Source organism: Mastigoproctus giganteus, chromosome 4, assembly GCF_048544385.1.
Source record: "Mastigoproctus giganteus isolate SK-2022 chromosome 4, ASM4854438v1, whole genome shotgun sequence".
NCBI lineage: Eukaryota > Metazoa > Arthropoda > Arachnida > Uropygi > Thelyphonidae > Mastigoproctus > Mastigoproctus giganteus.
The window spans coordinates 52281270-52295313 of NC_143578.1; the positions used below are offsets into that span (position 1 = coordinate 52281270).

Genomic DNA, 14044 nt, shown 5'->3' on the forward strand with positions numbered 1-14044 from the left:
CATAAATGTCTATTGAAGATGTTTTAAGAGTTGTCCAACTTATGTATAATTATTGTACATCTCAATAACTTTAGTAACTATGTCTGACGAAAATTGCTCAACTTCCAGACCAGGGGATTTGACCGTTGCCCCGGAACTGGTGGAGGCTGGACTGGAGGATTTCCAGGACCCTTCTATCAATATTGTTGATATTTTAGGGCAACATTTTCCCCCACTTGCACTGGTCCAAGAAAGGACAAAAGTAACTGATAATGGTCAGAATAATGAGACAGTCCATTTAGATGAATCTGCTGTTCTTGATTACGTTTTTGCTCTGAAGAATAGTTTATTTGACTTTCTTAAGAATGGGACTAAGATTACCCCTTCCATGATTGCCGAGGTTGGCAAAGTATGGAATTCCATGGAACGCATGTTACTTGAACTACATCTGGTCAATCCTTCATAGATATCACGGTGTCCAACTCTACATTTGGACAAAACATAAGAAACTGGCAAGTTAGAACTACATGGTCAGCAAGTGACCATAACCCTATAACGTTTGAAGTTGTTATGGATTCAGGCTGTACGGCAAGAAGGAACTCATACAATTTTCCAAGGTACAGGACTCAGGGTGCAAACTGGGAAACTTTTGAGAACAGGATGTGTGTAGAAGCCATGGCTGATAACATCGAGAGAATTAGGCAGCTGCAGGCAATGGAGCAGATGGAAGCCGTAAATGACCCAATAAGGTTGGTCTGTGATGCCTCTCTTACAAAGAAAAAGAGAAAGAAAACAGAATCATGTGCCCTGGTGGTCTCAGGATCTCACAAATCTGAGAAATGAATTGAAAACTGCTCGGCGTAACTACCAGTGTGCCAAGAGAAATAAAAGGGCAAGGGTTGAGGTGGACCGTCTGGGTGGCCTTTACAAACTGGTCAGGCGGACCTACTTTAATCAAATTTATAGAGAAAAGAAGAATGCTTGGGAACAACTGGTTAAATCGACAGTAAAGGATGAACCGTGGGGACTTACAAAATTATAGCGGAGAAATTGCACCCTGGTGAGATCGTGTCGTCTTTCTTGGCTGATGGGCAAGAGACTCTTTCTTGGACAAAGTCGATGAATGCAATATTGGATAGCATTATTTACCAAGACATTTGTGTACCAGAGAGTAAGGAACAAATAAATTTAAGGATGGAGTACTTGATGTATTCTGGATTAACTGATGAAGACCCGTTTACTAATCTTGAAATTGGCACAGCTATTGATTCTTTGAAGGATAATAAATGTCCAGGCTTAGATTTACTTGAAGTTGCAATATTAAAAAGAATCTGGACAATCAAACCACAACTAATTGTTAATCTTCTTAATTCCTGTTTGGCTGATGGGCGTTTTCCAACTCCCTGGAAGCAAGCCAATCTTAAAATTCTGGTTAAAAATCCTAACAAACCCCTCAATGTTCCTTCCACCTATCGTCCTATTGCATTACTCAATTCTTGCAATCACAAGAAATTGCAGAACAGTGTCGACAATGGCACTCCAAGTATTGAGTGGAAAACTTCCTATTCAATATGAAGTTCCACAACTTACAATATTATCGTTGGAAAGCTCTGCCTGCAATAGTGAGCACTATTCAATTATTTTAGACATACCAACTAAGGAAGATAATTGTAGAGTTAGAAGAGAGTTTGTTAATAGTTGGCAAACTTGGTGCAATGCAGAAGTTGGTAAAATTACTTTCAGTTACCTTCCTAACATATCAGAATTTACCAAGCAACGGTTGGCCTGGTTTTGCCCAGGTGTGAATGTATCTTTTCTTCTAACAGGGCATGGCAGCTTGAACTCCAACTTGTTCACTCTGGGGTTGGCTGCCTCTCCATTATGTAAGTGTGGTGCTCCTGAGACCATGGAGCATTTAATATTTAACTGCTATCTCTATACAGACTTAAGAAATAGCTTCTTACAGAAGTGTACAATGAAGATGACCTACCATGTGTTGTCAATGATAAAGAAAATTTCCTAGCTTTTTGTGATTTTGCGGATAAATTGTTTTCACGTAGGAAGAGACTAATTGGAGTTGATCTGTAAAGAGTGATGCCAAGTAATCCAGAGTTTGTGTTCAAGGACAAGAACTATTATTCTTTTTTTGTCCATTAAATATGTTTTCTGTAAATAAGTCCTTAGTTTTCTTTTTTAAGTAAATATGTTGGTTCCACGATGGTAATGATGTTGGGTTTTGTAGATTATTTGCTATAAATATAAAATTGGATTTAATAGAATTAACAGAGAGGTTGTCTATTGGTTGTGTCAGTGGTTCTTGAGCAGAGTGTGGTTTCTGTCAAGATGTGACTTGTAAAGTCACATCAGGATATTGATAGTCTTTATGAGTTAAGAGGCAAAGTGGTTGAGTCCTGTACAATTACTGGACAAGTGGGTCTGGTTGCTGTGGCCTAATAGTAATACTTTTGAAATGGTGTTAATTAATGTAATGAAGTACGGAAATTGAAACAAACACACCTTGACCTTGTACTTTAAAATCTCATCATTTGTCCAAACCTTGGTTTTTCAAAAAATGTGCAAAGGCTGTTCAAGAGAAGAATGTTGCATATGGAAATTAGCTGGCATCCAAATCTCCAGGATTACTTTCTCCCTTACTCGCAACAATCGTAAAGTAGTTATTAATCAGTCCAAACGAGATTTTAAACAAGCTAAGAGTAGAAAACTTGAAGCTTGTCCAAACGGTTGTCGAGTATTTTGGTCTCTTGCCGAATTAAGCCCAACTCTACACCCATCTCTGTTAAAACCCAATGATTCCGGTGCCATCTCAGCTAAAGATAAATTTGACCTGCTAGCATCCCACTTTTCTTCTAAGTCATGTATTCCTACTGATCTTGGTAAACCATCTCCTACCATTCCTGTAGATTCCATTCAATGCCACCTGTGGTCTTCCATCAAAAGGATGTTAGATTAAATTTGAACAATCTTGATACCAATAAAGCTCCAGATCCATTTGTTCTCGAAATCTGTGCTCCTGAGGTCACTCCTGCTCTGTGTCGCCTTTTTACATTTTCTGATTCAACTGATGTTTTCTCCTTCTGCTTGGAAATTTTCTTATACCCAGCCAGTTTCTAAAAATGGTGACAAATTCCTTCCATCCAGTTATTGTCCCATTGCACTCACCTCTACTCTTTCTAAAGTAATAGAGAAATCCATTAACCGACAACTCCTAAACTATCTTGAAATCTTTTATCTGATCAATGATTGTTGATATAGATTTCGTCAGTGCCGGTCCACTGGTGATGTATTGATTTAGTTTACCCATCTATGGACAAAAAAGAAACCTAATTAGCTGCTTTTGGCATTTCAAATGCTTTTGATTTTATTTGGCTCAAAGGTCTTTTAAATAAGCTTCCATTTTATGAATTGTCAACTGTTTTTTTTTTTTTTTTATAATTGGGTATCTAGTTTTCTCTCTGACCCTTACTGTTGGTCATTGTAGACGGCTCTCTATCTTCTAACTTGTCCACTAATGCTGGTGTTCTCCAAGGCTCAGTTCTTTCTCCCACTCTCCTTGTGTATTAATGGCCTTCTCTTCCATCGACTGAAAATCCTATCCATAGTTTTTCAGCTGATAAAGCAATGCATTCATCCTTCCACTTTGAGAAACCTTGTCCCAGTTTCAACTTCTTGAATATCCACTACGAATTCCTTAAATGCTGATCTCCAGGTAATTCTCCAAAAGAGCGCCCTCGTGGGAAGCACAGTTGGTATTATCATCATCATCATCCCCACCCGGTATATCAATTCGAATCTTGTCAGTGATGCGAAGAATTTTTATGGGTCTCTTTGACAACGTGGCTGAGGTAGTCGGTCACAAACGTGGGTAGCATGGTTTGGTTTTTTTCTCAGGGAAAGTCGGATTTTTCTTCCAGCAAACAGACCACAGAAGACACAATTTACAGATATTATATACTGCACAATATAGCCTAGGTTGCTGATGGGCCCAAATCCTACATTAACCAACAACCTCCAGTGGGGTAAAAGCAACTTAGTTGATTTCAATCCTTCTAAAACTCAGTCCTGTCTTATATCACGCAAAAAGATTCTTGAGTTTCTATGCTTATCTTCGATGACACTCCGCTTTCTGGCAAGATCATATATCTCTATTGAGAATTACCCTGACTTCTAACTTCTCTTGGCACAAGCACATTACAATTATTGTTTCCTCTTCATCTAAAAAGCTGGGTTTTCTATTTCGCTCTGGGAGTTACTTTTCTTCCAAACAGTTTCCCACTTTGTACAAATCTGAAATCCGCACTACTATAGAATATTGTTCCCACATCTTGTGCGGTCCCCCAATAAACTCCCTCAGGCTTCTAGACTCCATTGAAAAGATAGCAGTTATGTTAATTATCTCATGCAGAGGCTCTCCACTCGTTGTCTCATAGACGTTCTATTTCTACTGCATGTCTTTTCTACAGACACTTCCATGGGCATTATTCTTCTGAACTGGCTTCTGTAATTCCCCCCCCCCCCCCCTCTGTCTTTCAGACCAGTCCAAACATTAGTATTAGCAGTAGTGGTATTTGATACAGCAAGAAAGCAAGCTTATACAGCATCAGCAAATATGAAGAAAAAAAAAAAAAAAAAAAAAGAAAAAAAAAAACTTCCCACTCACCTATCTATCGCTCCAAAAGTTTGTTCAGTTCTTCCTTGAATTTATTTAAACGATCAACTTCCACAACGACCGATGGAAGTTTCTTCTTGCAATCAACCACTCGCTGGCAAAAGACAAATTTCCGCACATCTATTCTACAACTGTCTTTCCTCAATTTGAATTAATGCCCTCTCATGTGTATAGTCTGAGCAAGAGGAAGAATCCCATCAGCATTGAGCCTGCTCAACCAATTCCAGGCCTTATACAACTCAATCAGATCACCTCGCAGGTGCCTAGTCTCCAGCCACTGCAATTTGCAAAACTTAAGTCTCTCTTGGTAAGAGGATCCCTTCATTCCCCTCACCAACCTTGTTGCCCTTCTCTGTACACGCTCAAGCAAATCTACATCCTTCCTAAAATGAAGCTTCCAGACCTGTACGCAGTACTCAAGGCGTGGCCTGACCATTGCCTTATACAAGGGGATAATCAGCGCCTTTTCGCTATTCCTGTATATCTTTGACAAGACCCCATAACATGCTCTAGCATCCTCTCTGCATTCCTCAGAGAACTCCATATCAGACTGCACAATTATCTCCAGGTCTTTTTCATTTTCTACCACCCTAAATGTAGTACCACACAGTTGGTACGTTCCTCTCGGATTACTTCTACCCATATGCAGTATTTTGCATTTGTCAATGTTAAACTTCAGTTGCCATTTCTTAGCCCATCTGCCCAATTTTTCTAAATACTGTTGCAGCCGCATACTGTCATTACTCCCATTAACTAGCTAACCTTTTTTACATCTGAGAACTTGGACATTTCACCAATATCATTGATAAATATAGAAAACAACAATAGTCCTCCACTAATTAGTCCCCGACGACCAATGTCCATTGATTACCACTCTCTGTCTTCTCCACTTCAATCATCCCTTTATCCATAGCAGCAACTTTCTCTTAACGCCAAACTTCTCCAATTTGTACAGCACTCTTCCGTGCCCAACAGTATCAAAAGATTTCCTAAAATCAAAGTATATGATATGAATTATTGCTAAGGGTTTGGTTACTTCCTTTTGCCACCTCCATTAATATAAGTGGATAGATCCCATCCACCCCAGGTGCCTTTCTTATGTTTAACTTCAACAATTTCTCCTCCACTTTGCTCTCAGTTATTACAAAATCATTAAACACCCTGCTACAGTTTGATAAACTTCTGTCCTCCGTTTCCTTACAGAATTCCTCATGTGTGAATGTAGATGCAAAATACTCGTTTAGTTAGTTAGACGCCTGAGCAGGATCATCAACAGTCGAACCACCGACATCAAGTGGACCAATCTAATTCATCCCTTTATTTTTATTCCCTTTTAGGGATTACGATTCAATCGAACATGAAACTTTACATGCAGTGTAAACAAGTGTCTAGGAAAACACGTGAGGTCCTGTCTATGATATATACGACTTTTTGAAATTAAGGGAAAAAGTTGTTTGTCCCTATGTATAAGACCATGGTGAGACCATTTAGAACATTGAGTTCGGGTCCGAAGGCCACGGCTTAATTAAGACATAGGAGTTCTAGAAAGGATTGGCAGTAAAAGTTCTCTTCATTACATCATTCATCTATTATAATACTAATGACTACCAATTCTTTGAACATGGAGTGTACATCCTGACATAAACACCTATGAAAAAGCAACCCATAAAGGTGAAATGGTCCAATTCCCAGAAGACAAATATAATGTTGTACAGGTGCAAATATATAACGATGGATGATGACGCACGGCGATCGGAAACCCTCCTAATCACATGACCTGTGCTCGGTGTAGCGTGGCACACGGCCATCCCTCCGAGAAAAAAATAAATCGTCAGCCATATCTCATTGACTAAGCATACAGATGACCTTGAAATCAGCCTCAGTTCACCGCAGCAAGCACGCTTTCAATATCCATACGCAGCTCGTTAACTTTCAAGAATGGCAACACTTGCCATACAACAAAGCATCGAAGTAGTTTTAATCTCACGGTGAAAGGTTAATGGTAGTAACTGGGAATCAAGTGTGTAAGAACAAATAATAATTTTGTATCAACTTACATTTATTTCTTCAGAATTCTCCATGGTATGCAAGCCGTTCTTGATTCCCTGAGGTATTGGTTCGATTATTTTAGGCTTTGTGAACACTGCTGGTGCGACATCCATCCTAGATTTCTTCGCATTTATATTGTTAACCTCATCGTAATCAAAATCCTCCAGAAGGAGCAATTGATCCGTGTCCTTAATCTCCTTTGATGGTACCTTAATACTCGTTTTAGAGCGCTGTGGTTGCAATTTTGGTACATCTTTGGTGTTTTCAACGATTTCCTCGATTTGTGAATCCAAACTATCGCGAACATTATGAGTGCTTCTCTTTTCGGGGGAGATGGACGGGGGTTTGCTCTCTTCCTTTACATTATTCACTCTTCTAAACAGCAAATTCTTCTTTTTGTTTCCTTTATCGATGTCTTCGGACTTAGGAATGTCTGGAGTGGGTGCATCATGAGTGACACTGGATCCAATTCCCATTTTATGCCCATCAGGTGGACCTGCGCAAAGAAAAGAAAATATTATGGATTAATTAAAATGAATAGGTTAATGTACACTTCAAAAACAATAATAGGAGAAATCATCTTAAGAAACTTATCCTCATATAGTGGTGGACAAAAGTCGAAGTACAGCTCGGTTGGCATGCTTCCCCTTTGTAAATAGAACTGAAGTTGCATACATAGACCAAACAACTCGTGCAAATGAGCACGTGTGCATCGTTCTATTATGCAAATACCAAAAGTCAGAGTGACATTTCATGGTCCAATGTCTCAAGACCCTCTTATGAACGATTTATTGGGACAGAGAGCGATTGGCAGGGTGGAAACAAGCTAATCACAGGCCCGTACTAAGTTAAAACCTGTTGATGTTAATGGTGCCCTCACCAAAGGAGGCTGTGCTCTCAAAATACTTCATTGCAAGTATAAAAGAGTGTGGGCAAAGACTGCTGTTGTAAGAAGAAACGCCGACCGGGCTAGCCGAGTGGGTAAAGTACCTGCTCGGCAACCCAAAGGTCGCGGGTTCGATTCACGCCTCGGGCTTGGATCAAAGTACTACAAAAACCTTGGGAGGTGCAATATGGCCACAGAAGCCGATGCGCCAACAACTACCAAATCAAAAAAAAAAAAAAAAAAAAAGAAGAAACAATAAAACCACCGCAGGAAAATTTTAAAGCTTGGCAATGATCCGCATTAAAACCCATTGTAGAGACAATGATTCTAATAAGACTTTAGCATTAGCATTAGTAGAGGCATATGATGCAAGAAAGCAAGCTTATGCAGCATCAGCCAAAAAAAAAAAAAAAAAAAAACCCACTTCCACTTCACCCCTCTGCTCGTTCAAAATACCTGTCCAGCTGAGCCTTAAACTTATTTAGGCTATCAACCTCCACCACAAGGGATGGAAGTCTGTTCCACCAACCAACTACCCGTTGGCTAAAGGCAAATTTCCGCACGTCTATCCTACATCTGTCTTTCCTCAATTAGAATTTATGCCCTCTCAGGTGATTATTCTGAGCAAGAGGAAGAATCCCATCAGCATTGAGCATGCTCAAACCATTCAAGGCTTTATACACCTCAATCAGATCACCTCGCTGGTGCCTAGTCTCCAGACACTGTAATTTCCAAACCTTAAGCCTTTCTTCGTAAGAGCACCCTTTTTTTCCATTCACTAATCTTGTTGCTCTTCTCTGTACTCGTTCCAGCAGCTCTACATCCTTCTTGAAATGAGGCCTCCAGACCTGAATACAGTATTCAAGGCGTAGCCTGACCATTGTCTTATACAAGGGAATAATCACCTCCTTATCCCTTCTAGAAAAATTCCTGTATATCATTGACAAGACACTATGAGCTACTCTTGCAGACCGTCTGCACTGCTCAGAAAACTTCATATCTGCCTGCACAATTACCCCAGGTCCTTTTCTTCTTTACCACTGTCAGTGTAGTAGCACAGAGTTGATACGTCACTCTGGGGTTGCTGCTTCCCATATGTAGTACTTTACATTTGTCAATGTTAAACTTCATTTGCCACCTCTCAGCCCATCTGCTCAACCTCCTGTTGCAGCAGCATAGTGTCAGTAGTGTCCTTGACAACCCTGCCAACCTTCGTATCGTCTGCAAACTTGGACATTAAGCTTGATATACCATCATCAATATCGTTTATAAATACAGGAAACAATAATGGACCCAATACTGAACCCTGAGGGACTCCACTAATAACAGTAGTCCACGATGAGCAGTGTCCATTGATTACCACTCTCTGTTTTCTCCCCCTCAACCACCCCTTTATCCATAGCAGCAATTTGCCTTCAATGCCACACTGCTCCAATTTCTGCAGCAGTCTTCCATGTGCAACAGTATCAAAAGCCTTTCTAAGATCCAAATATATAATATCAAAGCTATTCCCTGCATCCAGTTCTTTTGTGACTGCATCATAGTATCCAATCAAGTTGGTCAGGCAAGACTTCCCCTTAACAAAGCCATGCTGTGTTCGAGCTATAACTGAAGTCTTGTCTAGATGATCCTGCAGTGCTTCTTTAAACAGTGCCTCCATTAATTTTCCGGGAAAAGAAGTTAAGCTCACAGGTCTATAATTACTTGTGTCGCCCTTTGATCCTCCTTTGTGAATTGGGGTCACATTTGCACATCTCCAGTCCATGGGTACTTCCACTGAGTCCAAGGAAGCTCTCATAATTATGGCTAATGGTTTGCTTACTTCCTTTGCTGCCTCTTTTAATATAACTGGATAGATCCCATCCACCCCAGGTGCCTTTGTTGTGTTTATCTTCAACAATTTCTCCTCCACTTTAGTCTCAGTTATTACAAGATTATCTAGTTTACTGCCAGAGTTTACTTCACCTCTGGCATTCCCCTCCCTGAATAACTCCTCATGGGTGAATGTAGATGCAAAATACTGATTTACTTTGTTAGCCACCTGAGCAGAATCATCAACAGTTGATCATCGGAGTCATTAGGCCTATAGCACACTCCTACTCTCAATTTTGATCTCCCAATGCTTATGTCACACCAAACTGATTGGACACTGCACTGTCCAGCGATGTCGACTGGATTCACTTCCTTGGATTTTATGTGTTTCTCAATAATAGCATAACCCCTCCTCCCTTCCTATCCTGTCTGTCATTTCTATACACATTGTATTCCCCAAATTCCAGTTCCATATTCCTTATATCTGGTGACACCACGTCTCTGATATCCCAAAAATATCTGCCTTTGATGCTTTGAGCAATACCTCAAATTCATCAAATTTATTTACCAAACTCCTAGCATTGGCGTAACCGCAAGTATACATGCAACTGTTCTTTTTCTTAACTACCCTAACACAACCCACGTGTTTACTTGTACCCCAATGACTCCCAGCAGTCTCTGACTTAGACCAGTCTTGACTGAAGTTGGTTGTTGGCCAATGTGAACTCGAAAAATACCATCACTCACCATAGAATACACGATTTAGCTGCTGATTATCTCCATAAGCTATGTATGGATGGATAACTTTACCCAAAATCTTTGTTTTTGTCCAGTTCTGGGACAGTCGAAGCCCTGCAGATGGACACTATATCCTCCTTTCCTGATGGAATGACTTCGTGCATAAATGACTACACTTCAGAACAAAATGTTGATGTATATTTTACAATCGACTTGATTTTCATCCAGCAAACTTGGAGTTTTCATCTAGTGAACAGGCAAATCGACCACAAGAAATTTCCGGACACAATATACATCGCCTCGCAGCCTTAGTTGCTTTACAGCTAAAAACAAACATGCACTCAGCACCTTGCAGTCCTGAAGAAAGAAAAAATATCCACGGACATTGTTTTGGTGGCCTTGATGGTGGTTCCTGGAACTTTTATTCTCTTTCTCGTCCTCTGAAAAAGAGTGCATTACCAACTTGGACATCAATCCAACCAGAAGCATTTATTAGCAATATCGTGCATTCTTCATGCAGCAATAAATGAATTCACCGAACAGCTTTCAGCCCTTTTAAACCCAGAACACGACGTACTTATAGCCTCCCCTCAACTGTGAAATGGTTTCAATTTTCATAATTTTAATATCTGTGACCTACTTATTTTCAGTGAATATATTACCGAGTACAAGTGCAAGTTGTGCAAACAGCCTTTAAAAAACACGATAAAGAATTGGTTAGCGTCTGTAATGAGTCTGTTTGAACGTTAAGATGTTGTATAGCATAATAAGTAAAAAAAAAAAATTCAATATATATCGATATGACCCAGTTTACAGCCGTCCTTGAAAACTACATTTAATATTGATTTTATTCAGACTGTTTTTCACACTTTCTAAGAACCCGGCCCTCTTTTGTTGATTTTAAACCTGATCTACAAGCTAGAATTGTTTTACTCTTAATAAGAATTCTATTCAGCCTAGAGCCCTGGTGGGTAGGATCGCAGTCCTCCTCACATGGGGTAGAAAAGACCTGAGTTCGAGTCCCTTCGATGACGTGAGGAATTTTTATGGGCCTTTTTCACAAAGTGGCTGAGTTAGTGGGTCTCAGGAGAGGGTAGTATGGTTTTTCTCCCGGAAACTCGGGTTTTTTTGTCTAGCAAGCAGAAAATCGACCTCAAAACACAGACAATATACACGAGGCAGTATGGCCTTAGTCGCTGATGCTCCTAAACCCTACTACAATAATTCTTAGCAAAGACTCGTATAATACATAGGTAGAACTGTATTTCAAGATAATAAGTTGGCCATTGTACCCAGAATCATATTAACACTGAACACTGATTTTGAGTTTCTTCCAGTAATTATCACGATGAATGAAGGTAATATTAGAAGACCAATCTTTCACGATCCCACTCTTTTGCAATACAATCTTTACCATCCATACAGTGGTTTAGATGAGGTTGCAAAAGAGATCTGTGGATGTTTCGAACTTAAAGAACTATTTAATCTATCGAAGGTGAGGACGTACACCCTCCGAAATTAAGTTTTTTCATCCCGTAACTCAACACAATTTACGTAATTTCTAAACGCGATGATATGCAAAGCATCTAAAACTAACGCTTCGTGGTCTCAAGTTCATCATCATTTATTCCAAAACAACCCACCTCTTAAGCAAATTATTTGCTAGTGGTTTAGCTCAGTGACAATAAATGTATTCTGCTCAAGTTCCGTCCATAAGTTCATGCATGTCTGATTACGTATTGTAGAAACGAAACATGAACCTAGCAGGAGACGGGGCTTAACTGGTACGGTTAAAAATAGTCTGTTTATAAATATTGAAGAATACGTGCAAATAATGGTACGTGTGGCCAGATGGTGTTGTAAATCTGTGTAGTTGTATTGAGCAGAAGAACTTGGAAGAATTAGATTGTAGTAGGGTTATAGGAGCATCAGCGACTAAGACCATATTGCTCTTGTGTATTGTCTGTAAGTTGTGTTCTGATGTCGACGTTTCGTTTACTGGACGAAAAACCCGAGTTTCCGGGAGTGAAAAACATGCTATCCTCGCCTGAGACCGACTGACTGGGCCACGCCGTGAGAAAGACCCATAAAAATTCTCCGATCATTGATGGGACTCGAACTCAGGTCTTTTCCAACGGGTATTGGGAGGACCACGATCCTACCAACTGTGCTACCCATGAGGGCATGCCAATAGTATTTAGAAAGTATAAAAACAATATTTCAACTGATACAAAACAATTATTCAACCCATTTAGCATACGGGATCAAAATTATGTTATAAAACCTTGACCAGTAAGATGAGTTCCTTTCCTTAATTTTTTTTTATTTTATTTATATACATGAATACTTAAAAATGAAACACCAAACTAAATCAATATTAAGGAATAAATTTTCAGACGACTTTATAGTATGGTTATCGCATTAACATGCACATCTACAATGCAAGTATTGATCCCGAAAGATATCAATATCATTCTTTTGATTGTTAGCAGACTATTCGATTACTGTTATGAAATACATTTTATTTCTGACATTTTAAAAACAGATTGTATTATCACCGGTTTTGTAATCTACAGGTTTTTGAGTGCAGAATTTGAACAATAGGGAAACCAAAAGATAGTTAACGTATTGTTAGAAGGAATCTTAACTGATTTTTAATTGTTTAAAATGTTGTATTTCGAACTTCATTGTTGAAAAAATAATTGTAGGTTAGGTTTAATTATTGAAAGAGGTTAGATTCGAAGTTAATTATTGAGACAATTGTTGATTTTGAGTTTGATTGTTAAATATCTTGTAGATTTCGCGTTTTAGTTTAATAATTAAGTAGCATTTCGTTTAATTATTGAGTAGCCTTTCGTTTAATCGTTGAGTAGCGTTTCCTTTAATTGTTGAGCAGTATTTCTTTTAATTTTTGAGCAGTATTTCGTTTAATTATTGAGTAGCTTTTCATTGTTGAGTAGCTTTTCGCTTAATTGTTGAGTAGCATTTCGTTTAATTGTTGAGTATCATTTCTTTTAATTGTTGAGTAGCTTTTCATTTAATTGTTGAGTAGCATTTCGTTTAATTGTTAACTAGCTTGTAGATTTCGGTTTTCGTTTAATTATTGAGTAGCGTGAACGTTTCGTTTTTAATTATTGAAAACCAAGTTGATTTCGCGTTTAAATTTTGAGAAGCCTCTAGATTTCAAGTTTAATTTTTGAGATTCTTGTAGATTTATCATCTGTGAAGAAATATGTGGCTTATAACGTGATCTATTTTATATGAACAGAATCATCAACCCACTGTAGTTGGACAACTAACGATTTTTGCTTGTCGTTTGGACTGCTTTAATTTGTAATTTTCATCACAGAATATTAGAAACTCAGACTATTAACAGATGTCAATGGTTGGAGATTGATTTTAATAATAAACAATAAAACAGAATCGTCTTTCTTGGCACACTGTGCGTATTTCATCTGCTCTAAAACACTAAGTTATCAAACCGACAACGTTGACTGTTACTTACCTGACAATAGACAGAAGACAGTATCTCATTCTATCACTCGATGGAGGTGGTGTAGACAAACTGACACTACACGTCTCATTTCTTGAACAAAGGGCAGCCGGATGCACTGAAACAAACTGGATGTGACATCGGCTTCACGTCTGTTTTTCCAATGTCCGAAGTGTGCGACAGACACGCGTCCGTCAATCAATAATAGAGTGCGCCACGAATTACAAACGTACATACACGCTGTAGGCATTGATTTCATTACTACCTTGCTCGAGATCATCCCTACTGTCGGTTAGTGGCGCCATCTATGAAACAAGGACTGAATCTTTATGGAATGAGGATTAAATCGTGGTCTGTGGGTTCTCTTTGACGTACAAAATCTGTTGGAAGTAATAAAAAT

The 14044-nt window shown here is 39.0% G+C and overlaps 1 protein-coding gene across 1 annotated transcript in view; it reads right to left on the reverse strand.

The window, feature by feature from the left end:
- The window catches only part of LOC150086736 (uncharacterized), a 34106-nt gene extending 20275 nt beyond the window's left edge, over positions 1-13831 (reverse strand). Inside the window, exons 1-2 of the mRNA XM_090371551.1 lie at positions 13657-13831; positions 6724-7211 (exon numbers count right to left, since the gene is read on the reverse strand). Coding sequence (XP_090227677.1) covers positions 6724-7191 — 468 coding nt within the window. The 5' untranslated portion in view covers positions 7192-7211; positions 13657-13831. The remainder of the gene's footprint in view (positions 1-6723; positions 7212-13656) is intronic.
- Between the last annotated feature and the right edge of the window lie 213 nt (positions 13832-14044).